Raw genomic sequence first — 19652 nt, 5'->3', positions numbered from 1 at the left:
AGGAAGGAAGGAAGGAAGGAAGGAAGGAAGGAAGGAAGGAAAAGAAGGAAGGAAGGAACGAAGGAAGGAAGGAAGGAAGGAGGGAGGGAGGGAGGGAGGGAAGAAGGAAGGAAGGAAGGAAGGAGGGAGGGAGGGAGGGAGGAAGGAAGGAAGGAAGAAAAAGAAAGTAAGTATTGGTAAGAATGTGGAGAAACTGGAACCCTCAAATACTGCTTGTGGGAACAGAAAATGGTTCAGTCATTTCATGGTTTAAAGGAGTCTGGCAGTTTCTCAAATGTTGAACATAAAATTGCCGTATGACTCTGTAATTCTACTCCTAGGTGTATGCCCAAATATGTGAAAACAGGTACTCAAACAGGTACTTATACAGCAATATCCAGAGCAACATTATTCACAGTATCCAAAAAGCAGAAACAGCTCAAATGTCTATCAATGGATAAATGGATAGACAAATTGTAGTATACAGATGATCCTCAACTCATATTGGAGTTATATCCTGATAAAATCATTGTAAATTGAATTTATCAAAAGTCAATAATGCATTTAATACATTAAACCAAACAAATGTCATAGCTTAGCCTAGCCTATCTTAAATGTGCTCAGCACACTTAAACAGTGGCCTCAGTTGGGCAAAATCATCTAATACAAAGCCTAGCTTATACTAAACATTGAATATCTCATGTAATTATTGAATACTACATTCAAAGTGAAAACCAGAAGGGCTGTATAGGTATGCAAAGTACAGTTTCTACTGAATGCATTATAATTTTTCCAACATCATAAAGTTGAAAAACCTAAAGTGATCCATTATAAGTCAGGGATCATTTGTATACACATAACAGAATATTATTCGGCCATAAAAAGAATGAAGTACTGATACATGCTACAATTTGGCAATCTGGATGAATATACAAAACAGTATGCTAAGTGAAAGAGGCCAGATATAAAAGGTCACATTATCATATGATTCTATTTATATAAAATATTCAGAATACATAAATTCCTACAGACAGGATAAATCCAGATTTGTGAATTTGGAGGCAGATTGGTGGTTGCTAGGGGCTGTAAGGAGGGAGAAGGATAGAGACAAACTGCCTACCAGGCAAGGGGTTTTACTTTCGGGTGAAAAAAATGTTTTGGAACTAGACAGAGGTGGTAGTTGCTCAATAATGTAAATGTACTAAATGCCACTAAATGTTCACCTTAAATGGTTAATTTTATGTTATGTGAATTTACCTCCACAAATTATTAAAACACAGACACATATATACTAACCGTAAGTTAAATGAATTAAATAACAAATAGGAGATATGTAACTAAGGCTAGGTGGCCATAAAATCTGCTAGGAAAATAAGGCTCATGTTCTTTGTCATGACAGAATTTGTGATTTTTTAAGACACAATAACCTGTGACTTTTATAAGCTGGCACCTCCTAAATCTGAAAACTGTGTAAAGGTAAGGAATAAAAAGACTTGAAGCTAGCTGCTATCATGTGATATTTAGAGATTACAATTAGTGTAGATGATGCTGTGGTGTGCCACCAGGATCTTCCCTTTAGGATGAAAATATTCACTTCCTAGCTGCCATGCAAGTTGCTTGCTGATGACTCCATAATGGCATCTCTCTCTTGAAATTTACCTTGGGTGGCTGTGTGTGCTTCTTCACCCAAATTTACACCCCTTCTCAGGGGCATATTCAATCACTTGTCAATATGGGACTACAATAATACATTTTATATATGGCAGTGCTATGTTCTAGGGACAAATCAATGAACAGGATGGCAATGATCTGTCCTTAGGACTCAGAGGTAGTTATATAAGTAATTAGAATTAAATACGCTAAGTGATGTGCTAGGAGAACACACAAATGCGATTTGACTTGACCTTGTGGCTTCCTAGAAAACATGACGTCTACTCTGAGGCTTGTTAAATGATACGAGTTAGGCAAATGAAGAGGGTGGGTTAAGACAGTTAGAGGTATAGAGAAGATCACATAAAAAGGCGTAAGGAGTACAGACTATATCTTACTGTTTAGTTTTGATACATTATCTTGTGCAGACCTCAGTTTCTTCATGTATAATTAGGGAAAATAATAGTTCTTACCTGATAGCATTATTGTGAAAATTAAGTGAAATGAGTTGGGTAAAGTGATAAGTATTGTATAATCCATTATTAATGCTATTATTATTGCCAAGACATGGACAAAAATAGTTATGGTAATAAAGTGCAGAACTAAAGCAGTCAGCATTGGAAAAGGCATACAATAGAGTCTTCAGAAGATGTTTTAAAGAAATTCAATCAATAAACTACCATGGTATGTTACAAGCAACGGGTATTATTGATTCTATCTTATAAAGAGAAAAGCAGAAGAAAAATAATACTTTCTTAAAATCATAAAGACCTTCAGTTTTACAATATAAAGGTAGGTAGCTTTAATGCCTAATACCTTCTTTCTACCAAACAATTCTACCTATCTCTCTGATGAGAATCATAAATAGTCTGGGAAAGATGGCAGTGACTTTCTGTAAATCATAAGAGAACATATTCAGGACTACTTCCTTTAAAAATGTTCTCTATGAGATTCCTTAAAGAACTAAAAGTAGAACTACCATACAATCCAGCAGTCTCACCACTGGGTATCTTTCCAAAGGAAAACAAGTTATTATGTGAAAAAGGCACATGCACACAAATGTTTATAGCAGCACAATTCTCAATTGCAAAGATAATGTAAACAATCTAAGTGCCCATAAACTAACGAATGAATAAAGAAAATGTGGTATATATACACCATGGTCTACTACTCAGCCATAAAAAGGAATGAAATAATGTCTTTTGCAGCAATTGGATGGAACTGGTGGCCATTATTCTAAGTGAAGTAACCCAGGAATGGAAAACCAAATATCATATGTTCTCACTATGAGACTGCAAAGTCATAAGAGTAGTATAATGGACTTTGGGGACTCAGGGGTGAGGGTGGTGAAGAAGGGGAGTGAGGGAAAAAAGAATACATATTGGGCTCAGTGTATACTGCTCAGGTGACAGGTGCACCAAAATCTCAGAAATCACCCATAAATAACTTACTCATGTAACCAAAACCTACCTGTACCCCCAAAACAATTGAAATAAAAAATAAATTAAAAAAATTTTCTATGAACACAGTTGCTTTTAAAGTGGATGGAAAAAATCCTAGAGCAAGAAAGTCTTGTTTTTCCCCACAGTCCGACTTAAACATAACTTTGCACGGTATTACTTTTCTCTTATTATTTATAAGCAGAAAGGAAAGGCTAAACATCAACCAAATAATTGACCCCAAATACAATAGATTTCAAGAGAAAATGTATATCATTTAGCCTGAATGTAGATTCTTTCAACAAGTAGTAAGCTTTTCTTTTTTTTTGACTGATGACATAATCCTAAATTTGTAATGATTTCAGTGTAACACTGGTAGGACTAACAGGTTTCCATGCAAAATCATCAGCTACAATTACAAAATACTTTTTTGTTTGTAATGAAAAGCAAAAGCAATACCAAAATACTTAGGTTAGTTGGACATATTAAAGATTGTATCACCAACTGTACTGGCAATGAAATATTAGAAAGAGTAGAAAGTTTCTCAGTCATTTCCTACCTGCTGGCCATATTCCACTCGAGGGCTGGATTTTGAGAATTCCTTTCACTCTCTGTTAGCACCCCTCCTGTGCCACTTTCTTTTTCTGGTTTTAGTTGATCCCACTGTGCAGTACCAATACTGATGGACTGCAGGTCTATTTGGTATTGTCTGTCTTCAATTTCTGATCCAGGATCTCGAAGAATTCCTAAGTTCAAGGCTCTCCTGTAAAGGCAGTTAAAAAAAAAAAAGAGATAAAATAAACATATTATGTTTATCTTGTTCACTAACATAATGTCAACACCATTTTTTTTTCCTTTGGATTACTGATGAATAAACTGGGGCACATCTATGAAAAAGGTTTCAGGAAGTTAGTACATATTATGACTTGAAAACATATCCAAAATTTATCATTTACAGTAATCTACACTATAATGATTTCTTATGTTATTCCTGGCACCATACTCTTTTTCTAAGTACTTTCACATACATGATTTCAATCCCTGAGATGCTCTGAGGTTCTATTTTTATGTCAATTTTTACCAATGAGAAAATAATTCAGAGGTTGAAAGACAGCTGAAGTTACAAAACCTTATGTGACAAAACTACAACACAAATTCAGTTTTTTTTGTGTTTGTTTTTTACTCAAAACTCTATCCCTTGCTAATCATCTACCTTCCTCTGAGCTTTGATTTCTTGTTAGAAAAGGTGATTGAGTCTTCTTAATCTATTTCACCCCCTCAGCCCTTGCTCTTCATTCTTCATATAACCCAAGTGTAGCTGTTGAGAAATGACAAGGTTTCTGAGGTAGAGTAACAGTGAGGTTTACAGCCCCACACAGAGTTGGAACATACGATGATGATATTATTGGGTCCATTGCTAAGCAAATGAATAAAATAATCTGTAGCTTAAAGCTAAATTAAAGGAAGCAAATAGACAAAAATGTTCATGAAGGTTTTAGAGTAAAATAGTAAGGCAGTAAGGTAGGGTGGGAAACGAAGTTTGAGAGCCAGACAAAACTTAAGTCAAGTTTTTGCCTGAATTTGGGGCCTTTTTCTTATATTATGTTTTGTTGGTTAAGAAAAGTTTTAAAAAGTAGATCGAAAGAAAAATAGTATTTGGCCTCCATAAAAGTTTTTTCAGCAGAAAAGCTCAAATAACAAAGAGAATAAAAATAGTCTTACTATAGTAGAAATATTTTTTAAAAGCTTCAGTCACAGACATTTAAAAAATACAATTAAGTTAATCACATCAATTGAACACTAATGAAACTTATTATTGGGAGGTTAAGGGGGGAGTGTTGGGTCCTAGTGTGAAAAGTAGAGAAAAAGGCAAAAATATGATTCAGTTTATGCCTTGCTTGACTAAGGTGTGGAGGGCAGACCAAGCACTCCCAGAGGCTACTTAAATGAGAATAGACAGTGAATGATGGCTCAGACTCAAAACAGCAGTTGTCTGGGCCAGCTGCTCAGGACTGGGTCAGGCAAAGTGAGGGCTGACATTAACTCAAGTGAAGAGAGAAGCAGGGAGCAGACCTCAGCTCAGGTAGTGAGATGTCAGAGGGAGTTACAGACAAGGGGAGAGGGGAACAAACAGCCACTGGTCAACGAACCATACCAGGAGCAAGAGCAACTGAAGATAATTCTCATGATTCCTAATTTGGACCTGCTTTTTCTCCTTTTTAACTTAGAAAAATTACAGGAAAGGTAACTTAAAATTTTACACAAATTTAAGAACTGTATTAGAAATAGGGCTCATAACTGGGCCATCCATCCTTTCAATCTGCCTTAATGAAGGTAAAGACAAAAGAAATGAATGAGAATGGGAGTAGGAAGGAGAGGCATTTTTGAGAGTCTCACTGTAGTAGAATGTTCTAGTTTTATTTAAATATTGGTGTAATTCTGTTAATTCTTAAAAGGCCCAGTTCAGCTATCACTTTTTTTATGAAGCCTTTCCTGATCGCCCTTCCTCCAAACTTCCTCCTTCCGGAATCTGTGTTCTTAGGATCTCTCTATACTTGTAAATACAATAATATCACAATGACTTATCAGTCTTCCCAAATATACCATACATATCTTGAGGTCAGGAACTATCTATACTATCTAGCAATAGGTGAATGCTGTTTCAATTCACTGATTTGAACTGACATAAATCTTTACAAAAATCTCAGATGGAGAACCTATCTGTACACAGCAATAAGAGCAAACAGTCTTTAAAACACTACACTTTTGAATCAGGGCCACATAAATTCTGAGAGCCAGCAAATATCTGAGATAGCTGATTGCCTATTTCCCAGATTATTATTCCCCATAGAAACATTACTTTTACCTATTTTAAAACAGTCAATGCTCTCTACATTTTAAGTAAACTCCCTAAATGTATTTTTAAGGTGAACTAAAATACTTTAAGAATATCTTTGAAGGAAAAAAAAATGAAACCAAAATTAGTGCTTATTAAAAGACAAACCAACCTAATCCCAACATAAACAACCATTTTCCTATTTCCCTTGACACATGGAAAAACTGTATAATCACAGGATTACAATCACAAAAACACTGAGTTTCATCAGAGTTTTCCAATGCATTTAGGCTTATTTCCCAAGGTTTTTTTGGTTTTGTTTTGTTTTGTTTTGGTCTTAAATTAAGCTATGTTCCTCCTCTCATTATTTGTCCAAAACATGATTTCCCACAGGTTCTTCTTCCCTATGCAAAAATACTTTGCATTTTAAGTGATAGCCAGATACTTTCAAAGATGCTAATTTTCAAATTTCAAAGTTTTAGGGCTCAGGATTAGTATTTCTATATTTTTTTCTTATTGCTTGCTTTTAAAAGTAAATTATATGTTTGATATATTGACATATATGTGATTTGAAAAAATTCAGAGTAATTTATAACATTTGATTATATAAATTCAATGTAAAAGTTCATTGCAAAACCTTTCAAATCTTCCAAAACCTTCCCAAGTTAATTGCAAAACTTTCCAGAGCTGTGGAAAGTAGGATAAACACCTGATTTATGTGAACTGTTGATTTATGTGATTTATGTGAGTTTAAAAACTCACATGACCAAGACTTTCCAATGATTATGAGCATGGAGAAATTATTTAACTTCTCTGTGCTTTATTTTGATATAAGGACTATTATAAAGATAAATAAAATATATATGTAATTGAAAAATTATTCATAAAGTACCTTATAAATCTTAGTAGCATTAGGGAAGTATATTATATTATATGATTCTGAATGAACAGCATATTTAAACCACCAACTAACCACAGATGCACAAGTATCAAAACCAAATCCACTTCTCTATGAATGAGCTACAATGAAAACAATAAAGATAAATGTTCCTTAACATTTCCAGTACCACCTGTTTCTGAATATGGCATATCAGAAACTCTGAATGAACCTCCTGGCTCTAATAACCAAATTGCTTTAAAAGAATTTAAAGTATTTTTTTCAGAAACATCCCAGAGCCAACACCAATAACAGAAGCTGCAAAGTCTCCCAAATAATGTGAAACCAGGAACTATGACAAATAAGCAGCTCCAAAGCTGACTTCTACTCTAAGGTTTTCTGGTAAATCCTGCAGACACTGATTTTCTATTCTGTTAACTTCACAGGAGGCGATGAAGCTCAGGGCTCACAGAAATGATGAATCTATTTAATAGAAGACAATTCACATAAAGCTGAGATCACCAAGGGTCACCAGCAGTCAAAGTGTGAATTAGAAACAGCCCTTCTGGGGAGCTCTGTGGTGATAGGACAGTTCTGTATCTTGATTTTTGTGATGGTGGTTACATGATCTACACGTGACAAAATTACATAGAGCACTATAAATAATCGCACAAATAAATGCATGTAAAGCTGGCAGAATCTGAATACAACTGTGTATTGATTGTACTGATGTCAACTTCCTTGATATTATACTATAGTTATACAAGAATTTTCCACTGAGGGAAACTGGGTGAAGTGCACACAGGACCTCTCTCTCTATTTTTTTGGAATTCTTTATGATTCTACATCTCAAATTTTTTTTTTAAGAAACAGTCTTCCTCACACTCGGGTAGGAAGGGACAAGGTAATTTATCAACTTACCTGTTTTTACCTTACTAATAGGCAAAGAGGCAAAAAAAAAAAACAAAACCCAAAACAAACAAATCAAAAAACAAGAAGTTTCCACTGAGGGAAACTGGGTGAAGTGCACACAGGACTTCTCTATTTTTTTGTAATTCTTTATGACTCTATATTTCAAAATTTTTTTTAAGAAACAGTCTTCCTCATGCTCAGGTAGAAAGGGACAAGGTAATTTATCAACTTACCTGTCTTTACCTTACTAATGGGTGAAGAGGCAAAAAAACAAAACAAACAAATAAAAAACCCAACAAAACCCAAACCAAAAAACAATGCTCCAAGATTTTGCAATCATGAGCCTGCATTTGGAAGTTTGAGTCTCAAATAGGGAGAATCTTGCTCCAGGTTGATAGTTGCTGCCAGATGACAGGCAAAGGCAAAAGTAAAAGCACATTCTCTTGGGATGAAATCAATTTCAACTCAAAGCACTTCCACAGATCAGGTTCCAAGTGAAATGAGATGCTCACAGACAAAATTCACAATGCACATAAGAGCAGAAGCAATGGACAGACTAGCAGACATAAAATATAAAATAATTATTTAAAAAGTAAAAAACATCTTCAAAATATGAGCAGGGAACAAGATTTTAATAAGAACCATGTAGAACTACAAATAAGAAAAAAAAAAAAAAAACTCAAGCAGATTAAGCCCACCTAAAGTGATAGTGAATTAAAAGAAAGATCCAATAAAATATGGAATGTAATCAATCCAAAGAGGCAAAGAAATACTATAAATGAAAGAAGGTTAAGATTCAGGAAGAATAGAGAGAGAAAGTCTAAAAAATCCTTAATTAAATATCGAGGGACATAATACACAGAACAAGAAGGAGGCATCATTTGAAGAGATAACATCTGAAAATTATTCTACAATTATTGAAAAATACCAAGCCCTAAATCCAGGCAGCCCAAAGTATCCCAAGACCTAAACATAAGGAAGACATTGGTAAATATATGAGTAAGTCTAAACCAATATTAGTTTAAATTAATAATAATGATGATGTCTAAACTGTGATGAGAAAACAGGCCAAAAATAAGACACTGGAAAATAACAGTATACAAATAAGGAGACCAGGTAATTTGAGATAAAATGTTCTAGTTTCTTATATTGTTTAGGAGGAAGAAAAATATATTAACTTCAGACTCTTGTTAACATAGCTATAGTAGCCACTAAAATTACAGATATAGAACACATAATTTCCAAATAAATAAAAATTAGAATGTCGGAAAAGAAAAATCAAAGTTGGGCAAGTAGAAAGCACATAAGAAGATACAAATAAAAATCCAAACAATAATCAGCATGAATATAAATAATTTAAACTCTCCCATTAAAAGATAACTGTCATATTGCATTTAATAAATCACAGTTAATATTCTGTTTTTTATGAGACACACCTAAAGCTTTGGGGCACAGGAAGAGTCACCAAATGGAAAAATATATACTAGGCAAACATTTGACCAAAAAATGTAAGTAATTATATTTACATTATACAACATAGACTTTAACTCTATTTAAAAACAGAGTTACTGTCTGAAGACAAAAGATTCAGTGCATCTGGAAGTTAAGACAATTCTAAATTTATTTGTAAAAATAGCCTCAAAACATATAAAAGAAAAACTGACAGCTGTACAAGGAGAAATTGACAAATCTATCACCCATGGTGGAAAACTTCAACCCTTTAAGCAGATAGGAACAACAACAAAAAAGAAAAATTGAGAAACATAATATGTGTGATGAGGTGAACACTTGCAGAACACAGTAGCTGACAACTGGACAATAGATATTTTTCTCAAGCACAAAGAAACATTTACAAAATCTGATCACCTGCTAGGCCATAAAGCCAGCCTCAGTACATTTCAGTGAATTAGTATTATGTAGACTCAATCCTCTGAGCACAATACAATTCAGTTAGATATTTTATTAAAGAGAATTCACAAAACTGCCTATGTCTAGAAATTTTAAAACATAGTTCTAAATTAGTCATCCACTGGTCAAAAAATCATAATAAAAGTTAATACTTAAAAGCGAATGTTATGCATTAAACGTTGTATGATGCAGTTCAAGTGGCACTTAGAGGAACATTTATTATCTAAAATATTAGTTTTAGCAAATAAATAAAAAAGGGTCTAAGCTAAACATAAAAAGGTAGAATAAACTAAAGAGAGAGGGAAGGATATATCAACAAAGCCAAAAATAGACAAATTTCTAGCATTCAAAAAGAAAAAAGATAAAGCTAGAAGGCAAAATAAACTGTATTTGCAAGAAAAAAGGAAATATAACCAGGAGGTTGTGAAGATTAAATAGACAGTTAAATCAATAGGAAGATTATTTATAGAGACAAAGGTTTTATGGCTTACTGTGAAAAAAAAACTTCTCTCCTAGTCGTCACTCTTCCTAGAAGATATTTCTATTAATACAGTGTCCTCTAATTTCTTCTACCAAATATAACATTACTTCTCCTTCTATAGCTCTTTTTCTACATGAAAATGACTTCATTTTAAAACCATACTGTGATAGTATAAAACTGCTAGCAATGTATTAAGTGGTGGAAAAAGCGGTGGAAAGCAATGAAGTTCTTCCCTATTCATAGCCTTACAGGACGGTCAAAACTCTATTCCCCTACCAAAACAGCCCTTCCTCCAGTGACCTGACTTGCATTATTTGTTCAACAGATATTTGCCAGGCACTGTATGGTAGGTATTGTGACAGGCCCTAAGAATAATAGGTCCCTGGATGGTCCCTGCCCTCATACCACTTACAGTCTAATAGGGGATTTAGAGGCAATTATACAACACGTAATACTCTAAAAGGTTATGTATAGAATAAAATGGGAAGCACATAGAAGGGACACATGACCCAGACTTGGGAGGCCCAGGAAAGAAGGCAATGTAGAAACAAGTTCAAAAAAGTCCAGTTATCTCATTTCATACAACAAAGAATCTCTAGCAGAGGAAATAGCAGGTTCAAAGGCTGAAAGTTATGAGGCAGTAGCACATCTAGAAACCCTGAAAAGGCTCTGAACAGCAGGCCTGGAGAGAGGCAGAGGAGAAAGCAATGCCATAAGTCATGTTGGCTTCCAGCTAAAGACGGGCCTTTCTGTACCAAGTGTCAGAGGCTTGTATGAGGCCCAGTGTTTGAAGAAGAGGTGAAGCCCACAAGATGGGCTTGCCTTGCAAACTGGCATTTTCTCCCCTGCCAAATAGGTTACATAAATTCTGTAGTAGCACAATAGCCAAGAGGAGAGAAAACCTGGGTTTCATTGTGAATTATGAAAATTAAGTGAGACAATATATAAAGAGCCTGGCACAGAAGTCATCATATCATAAAAACTTCAAAAGAAATAAAAACAACCCACTTTGAAATCTTTCCTCAGCCTCTGTATAAAATGCCAAATAGAAGTAAACATAGTGAAACCCAGTCCCTACTAAAAATACAAAAAATTAGCTGGGTGTGGTGGTGCACACCTATAATCCTAGCTACTCAGGAGGCTGAGGTAGGAGAATTGCTTAAACCTGGGAGACAGAGGTTGCAGTGAGCTGAGATGGTACCACTGCACTCCAGCCTAGGCAACCCAGGGATACTCTGTCTTAAAAAAAAAAAAAAAGGAGCAAAATGACTAGAAAGTGAGAGTAAGACAGACTTGGCTAGATTAAGCACATACAGGTATTGATCGACCTACGGCCTATGCAACTTACCACCATTCAACTTTATGACCACAATCGCTAGCCATGACTGCTCCGCGTCTGGCAGCGCAAACGTTGCCCAGCTGGGCGTACAACAGTGCCGACCAGCTTCTGGCAGCACTACCATCTCCGCGTGCACCATTTCAACTGTTATCCCAGACTCGGTACAGCAATTTGTGTTTTGTGTCTTGGATATTTTTCATCAAAGCCCTCCCAATAAACTTCTTATACATTTCGAAGCAATGGACCCAAACATCGAACGATTTGCAAGGATTGAACGGATGGCGCACTGTATCGTGAAATTTATGAAGAAAAAAAGAAGCATACAATTCAGACAAAGCTCACCATGTTTCTGAAAAAACCAGCTCCGGTAACCCCAACTGCTGCCTCAGATGACGGCATCAACGATCCGCAGCCAAGCACCAGCGGCCAATAAAATGTTTCGTACCTGTTTATATATTTTGATGTTCTGCAATTGGGAAAATGTTTCCTATGGTATTTTTTACACCTGTATTTTGTATTTTTGTATGCACCTGTATTTTGTATTTTTGTATGCACCTGTATTTTGTAATTTTGTATGTTTTGCAAATATTAAACCAGTTGTACTGGTAATGCAGTGTTTTACTTAAACCTGACAAATGTAAAAATAAGAAACAAAATGGTGTAGAGATGATACAAACGGCATAAAATAAACAAAGAAAATTATGATATATAACAATAATGAAAGAAAATTATGATAAAATATGACTTAAATATTTTTATAACATCATTTCACAGTACTGTACATATAGCCTACTCAACTTACGGCCAAATCGTGTTACGACCGGTCCGTCGGAACCAATTGTGGTCGCAAGTCAAGCACTAGCTGTACTAGGATTCTAAAAAGAAACAAAAGCTGAATAGAGAAGACAACTGATACTCAATTTAATAAATCAAACTCAATGAATTCTACTCACATTTTCTAATTTGATCTGTTTCATCAACTTAACAATGTTTTAACACTATGCTGGCTAGTATGCAATAAACCCCTTACTTTCTAAGCCAAGAAAAAGATTATTGTGGAAAATTTAGGCCAATTAAAAATATACTTGCATCTTTAAAACACAGTTTCTTCAACAATCTTAGTCTCCTGAACTATCAAAATCAGGAAACATCAATGTATTTCCTCTGCAGATAGCTTCCCAAGTACAAATTAAAATTTATATTATAAATTATAAAGGTAGGCCATTTAGTTTATTAGTTTTAGTTAATAAATTATTAGATTTTGAAGAATTAGCTAATATGTATAAAATTTACGAGTTTGGTTTAATTTTTCTCTGATAAAAACAAATACAGGATAGTTTTTTTCAGGCAGATAAAAATTTAATATTTCTTATTACATAGTTGCCAAGATTTATTTTTCTCTGTAGTTAAAAGAAAATACAGTAGTAATGCACTGATTTACTTCATTTTCCAAAAAATACTTGGATTTTTTTCTCTCAACTTGAAATAGTGACTAATCTTTATTTTTTAAAGTGTAAGATATACTATTTTATCCTATATATACTTAAACCGATTTCAGTTATTATGAAATATTAAAAGCATTTTGCTTTGTTTTTCAATATGACATTAAGAAAACATACTAAAAAGGTTTTCAGATACCATATGTTAACTTTTTAAAATTTTTACTTTTAGTGGTAAATCATAATTGTATACATTTATGGGGTACATTAACTTTCATTAAGCACTATTAGAGCAAGATGTCTTCTGAAAGATATTTCACATCTCATGGCACACTAGACTTTTTTTAAAGGTATAAATACAATGGTTTTTGGTAAATGGTTACAGACACAAGATTCAAAATAACTTGTTTTTAATTTTTTCAAAGATTGAAAATCATTTTACAATTTTACAACTTTTAAAATGTTATTTTTCCTAAGCAAAGAACTTTATAACTTAAAAAATGACTGGTAGGAGTGAAAAACATTCTAATTGCAATGCCAAAAATGAAAGTATATTTTACGCAAGAGAATCTTTATTTAGTATACCAAGTTTTTGTAGCAAAAATAACACTTGCAGAATAATTAGAGCAAAGAATTCTCATAGAATGATACGTTACTAGGTAGCTAGCACAGGTAAAGAACTATAGCTGGTCCTACATGCGGACCAGAATGCCTAATGTTAACAATGTCTCCCTTAAAAAATACAATGTAAACATCTTATAATACAAAAAAGCCTTATATTATTGTTTCATGTACTAATTAAATGTTTCCTAGAAATGTTTACTATCATAAACGGACTTAAATTTTCTGGTCTCAACTTCACATACTTCTAAAAGCTCTATGAACTTTGCTCTCTCTCCTTATTGCAGCCTTTAAAACCTTTTAGCAATTCAAATCAGGAAAGGGGGTGAGTCAAGAAGCCCATGACTTCCTTACCCTTAGCACCAAAAGCTGCTTTATTGGCTAAAATGTAGGAGTTATAATTGTAATTGCTTTGCCCTTCCGAAACTCTTATCCCATACCATTTGAACTATTCAGCAGGTGGTGTAGGAGGATAAAGTAAAGTCTGCAATAGTTGGTCAATAATGTAATCATAAGGAACCAAAGAAGACTTTAAGTATATAACAGGAAACATAGCTTTAATGTTTTCCTTTTTAAATTGATTTAGTCTGGGTCAGGCCTTTTGTATGTTTACATAAGGAACAGCTCATGTTGAACCATTTACTACTCACTGCTGAATAGGCATATCTTGGGAATTCACTGTAAAGAAGTGAAATTCATTCACTTATAGCTCAATTGAGATCTACAAAATGTTAAATAAGGCAGAAAATAGGAATGAAAAAGAAGTAAAACTTTTATGCCTCGATTAAATTAAATGTCTACATATTTATCATCAAGTCTCCATAAGTGACAGCAATTTTGAGAGTAAATAAGACAGGGGATATAATAGTTACCTGTCAGGCTGAAACCAATGCTAAGTTCCATCACCAATGATTAGGGTAGGGGTGTTAATCTTTAGAGTGTAGAAGAATGACCCAGGGAGTCTGCTCAAAATGTTAAGCTCCCACCTTTAGAGATTACAATTCAGAAGGGCTGGACTAGGCTGAGGAACATGCCCTCTTTTATCTAAACTAGCATCCCTATTCTCAAAACCACATTCTGATACTTGGTGCATCATATATTTCTAACTTTGAACATTATATTTCTGCTATCTGAACTGAAGTGAGCAGAGAAAAGGTCCCCAAAAATCTAAGGCTGCCTCATCTATAAAACAAGAATTAATATTTGCTTTATTCACTGAACAATTTAGAGGTAGCATCTCTTTTCTTCTTCAAGGCTAACGTTTCTGTTAACTCACCCCACCCTTGAAGGCTGGGTTATGTTTTTTCTCACATTCATGTACAAAGCAACAAGAGAAGGGCCTGGCACATGGTGGACTTTTTTTTTTTTTTTTTTGAGACAGAGTCTTGCTCTGTCACCCCGGCTAGAGTGCAGTGGCCCAATCTCAGCTCACTGCAACCTCTGCCACCTGGGTTCAAGCAATTTGCCTGCCTCAGCTTCCCAAGTAGCTAGGATTACAGGCACCTGCCACTGTGCCAGGCTAATTTTTGTATTTTTAGTAGAGACGGGGTTTCACCACCTTGGCCAGGCTGGTCTTAAACTTCTGATCTTGTGATCCACCGGCCTCAGCCTCCCGAAGTGCTAGGATTACAGGCATGAGCCACTGTGCCTGCCCATGGTGGGCTTTTAATACATGAAAGTTTAATGAATACAAAGTTGAATGTATTACCCTGGAGAACACCAGTATTGGCAAACAAAAACTATTCCTCCTTAATCTCCTTTACTAGACTTCTTTCTTTTGTTTGCCAATACTGGTAGTCTCCAAAGCTCCATCTTCAGTTTTATTTTATGCTTTATGTGAAATCATTTGTGGCACAACTGATCTACAGATGCCAGTACATGTATTTGTCAATTGAAGGAGACTCGCTTATAATTTCTGGCCTAGTCAATTCTACGATGAATGGCACACATTTGTAAGATAGTTGGCTATTGTTAGGGTTCCATGGTAATGATGGTGCAATATAATGTTGTATTATGGGCATGAATCTTAAAGTTACAATTATATTCAAAATCTAGTTCTACTACTTCACAAGCTTTGTATCCTTGAGAAAGTCAACTAAACCTCATCGAATATCAGAGTAAACGTTTACTTAGGTTTCTTTTGGAGTTAAATGTGGTAACTTTAATTGATATCCTTAGTGTCAAATAAATGACATCTAATTATTGTTATTACTACAGTGGATAAGAGAGGGGCTGGCTGGCTTGCTTTGGGACTGAATCCATGTAATTGGTTTCACTTACTCTCTGCTATAACATCCAAAAGAACACTGATGACACAGAGATAGTTTAATAAACAAAAGAGTCCCTTAATAATTTCTTGAGTTGAAACAGAACATTATGTAAGAAAATCATTTCTCAATATCTTTAGTCCATGTGTTAAATTAATTCTAAAACATTCATCACCCATTTCACATTTGCAAAAGAAAGAGGCTTGCTTACAAGAGGAGTGAAAATCAAGTATATCCAACTATTAACTTATTTTCTAAGAAAGCAATTGCATATCTTCTAGAAAAAATAATTTTTAATTACTATAAACTTTTCAATGAAGCAGCAATTTTATATTAAATGTTTTTGTGACAGGGAAATAATAAAACTCACATTTTTCAATTAAATTATTAAATAATAGTATAAAGTAATAATGACATGACAGTCAGCAGTATTTATCAGTTCTTTTCCTTCTGATAACTAAATTATAGGCAACTTCCTTAGAATTTAAATATTCCTCTCTTTCTACTTGAAGATTCTTAAAATATTCTCACTGGTTAAGCAAATAAACTAAATTTTCACAATGTCTCTTCTGGAAAACATGAGCTTTGAATTTTTTTTTAAAATTTATTTAGTGAACTGTCATAAATTTGAGCTGATAAATCCTCATTTGCTCACTTATGTTACAGAAGAATTATACTGGCATGCTGATTTAAGAAGCTATATAGCATACAATGTTCAGTCAATGTGAAAGGTATCAAAATAGACCAAATGATTTTCATCTCATTAGAAATGAGTTCAAATGCAATACACTAACTGACCATAATTGCACTGAAAAATCTGTTGATTTTATTGAAGAATCTATGTGTGTTCTCAGATATTACAGACAAAGGTGCTAGAATAGAGAAAAATAACAATACGATTTCAATTTTGTTAAAAATTTAATTATGTTGATCTTCAACCAAATAGATTACTTGTTAGAAGGTTTTAAGCACTGAAAATAGAAAGTGGTCTGTATCAGGAGTTCTATGAGATAACTAAGAACACATTAAACCAAAGTAGACCCATTTCCTTTTCTTGGTTACAGGATAAGGATAACAAATGAGAAAACAGCACCAATTTTATGAAATTCAGTGTTATAAAGATGTGTAAATGATTAAATGAAGATACTTTCATTAATAGAGAAATAGGGACTTGAGGAAAACAACAAAATGGATTCAGTGTTGATTTAATACCACATTCAAACAGTATTTATATGGAGTCAGGTCTCTAGTAACATGCCAGAGGATTTGGCAGAACTAAATGTTTTTTTATCATTAATTTACATGAATTCATATCAATTCATCATCAAATTTTCAGATGTCAAAGTTAGGAAGTATAGTTAATATGGTAAATGAAAAAATCCAGATTCTGTAATATCTCAAAATATTGGAACAAAGAGCTAATCAAAACTAATAAGACGGAATTTAACAGAAACAAATATAAAATTCCATATGTAGGTTCAAATAACCAATATATAGAATGTGAAAGACTTTACTTGAAAACATTTGAATGTTTTTTTAAAAAAAGGACAGTAATAAAACAACAAAGGAATGCCTAGGAAAGTTAGGCTGGCTTATGAGAGAAAAAAGAAATATCAAAAGCATTGTCAAATGTGATTCTAGATTTTTAACTAGCATAACATGTGCCACACACATAAAGTATTACAAGATTAAGCAATCTCTTCCATAGTGCACTAATAAAATAGTGCAATTCTTAAATATTATTCTTTAATATTCAAACATTAAATTTTAGGATAAGTACAAATTGATTGCTTAATTCAAGTAATTATATATAACAATTCATTATTATACTTGACATCAGAGAGATTTTTTGAGAATATTATAATAATATTAATATATTACAGGTTTGTTTCCATAAAATCCTCATAGATTTCTTCATGGTACAAGTACTTGGCATAAAAGTTAACTTCACATATATATTGAAGTCCAGCACTATCTTTTTTAGCAGTGAAGTACACATACTGCAATTCCCAAATAGGTGACTTTGAAAGGCTAACTGTAAATTTAGTAAAACTCTAAATTCTACATTTTTTAGGTTTCTAAAGATGATAATAAGCACATCAAATTTATCATGTGTCCTTATGAAAGGTAATCAGACCTTCTATCTACTTGCTTCTAATGTTTCTACAATATATTTTTGGCAACACTCCTGTTTAAGGATTCCCCTATAAAATCTACCAGGGCTGCAAGTCAATTTCTATTTTACAAATCATGAACTACCCGGACTTTATTCCAACTGTGTGTGCATCCTTTCTTATTCAGATATTGTCTTCTCTCTATTCAATTTTTTTCATTTAATTTACTTAAAATCCCTGATTTTGGTCATTAACAGTGTCCCTATTCATTTCCAAATCAAATTTTAGTATACTATTTGAAAATTTCTGTGAAATTCCCTCTTTATCTACTAATCAATCATTTCCCATCATTTCCTACTCAAAAAATTATGTCGACACAGAAGACTTATTTACAGAGATTATAAGTTAGGATTCAGAATTGACTTCCTTTTATTCATAATCTCAACTAAAGATGGTCAGCAATAGTGGTATTTAGACACACTGCTGAGTCATTAAAAATAAGGTTTTAAAATAATATTTAATGACAGAGAGAGAAATGTTCATAGTACATTACTTTTTAAAGTCAGATTCTTAATTTTCTAAATAACTTCTATAATAAGAAAAATTCCTAGAAAATATTTATGAAAAGCAAATTGTAGTTAAATTAGTTAAACTGTATGTAAACAAGTACTAATTCCAAATTGCTTGGGAAATCTTTAATAACAATTCTAACGAAGACATCTCCCTTTATCTTTTAACCAAAGTCACTTGTATTACTATGTCCCTAATTATATTAAACTTTTTTCTCTTTAATTACCTTCTTTCATTCCCAATCATTCCAATTCAAACTTTTTTTCTTTAATTACATTCTTTCATTCCCAATCATTCCAATTCTACTACCAAATTATAAAGAGCTTTGTAATGCAAAATACAGAAATACATAAATGATAGTAATAATATTAATAATGCGACTTTACATTTGCTTAGTTTAATGGTTTGCAAAGGGATTTCAATATTATCTAGGTAAATCGTAACTCACAGGGTGCTATAGGTAAACCCCATTTTACAGATGCTGATGATTTAGGTAAGGAAGATAAGAAACAGCATAGTCTAAATGGGAAACCACACCTTCTGACTACAAATTCTGTCCCTCTTGTCGCCTACTTTCTGTACCTAACAATATGAGAACTGGCCTTCAAAATAAAATAAAATGTAAGATTATGCTTTATTTAAATGTATTTGTGAGTTATGTAGTCAGATGAAAAACTGTGAGTCTTCAAGTCAAAGATGACAAAGACTAAGTCCAAGGCAACAGATTAGAATTAATTTAAAACAGAAAATTTGAGGAGAAAACAAAAACAACCCTTTAGATTTGGTATAGAACAAATCAACTCCTTTTAAATAAGTGTTGTCACATTATTTAACATAATTTGTAATTATGGAGTTACTTCCAACCCACAAATATTATAAAATTAGTCAAGAAAGAATAGGACCAGAAGTTAGTATTCTCAAACTTACAATAATCATTAAGCAATTCTCTATTTGTAAAGAAAGGTATGAACTTTTAAAAATATACCAACAGTCCATAAAACCTTTTAATATATGATGTTAAAATATGAATAACTTAATATGCAAATTAATCAAATAAAGATGGTTTCTTTAAGGAGAAGTATCAATCATGAATCTTCTAGTCAGCAACAAGTGCTACCTAGTCTAATATTTGAGGAGGAATTTTGATATATTTTCCCTACAGTAGCACAAAGCCCTTCTATTACCATACATTAGAAGCATATCTAGTTATACTAGGGTGT

The 19652-nt window shown here is 33.4% G+C and overlaps 1 protein-coding gene across 1 annotated transcript in view; it reads right to left on the bottom strand.

Moving 5' to 3' along the window:
• The window catches only part of VPS13B (vacuolar protein sorting 13 homolog B), an 829147-nt gene that overhangs the window by 302012 nt on the left and 507483 nt on the right, over positions 1 to 19652 (bottom strand). The window contains exon 31 of the mRNA XM_037730112.1: positions 3628 to 3831. Coding sequence (XP_037586040.1) covers positions 3628 to 3831 — 204 coding nt within the window. The remainder of the gene's footprint in view (positions 1 to 3627; positions 3832 to 19652) is intronic.

The sequence above is a fragment of the Cebus imitator genome, unplaced genomic scaffold (genome assembly GCF_001604975.1).
Source record: "Cebus imitator isolate Cc_AM_T3 unplaced genomic scaffold, Cebus_imitator-1.0 Scaffold331, whole genome shotgun sequence".
In the NCBI taxonomy this organism is placed as follows: Eukaryota; Metazoa; Chordata; class Mammalia; order Primates; family Cebidae; genus Cebus; species Cebus imitator.
This window is presented reverse-complemented; position numbering and strand designations above follow the sequence as displayed.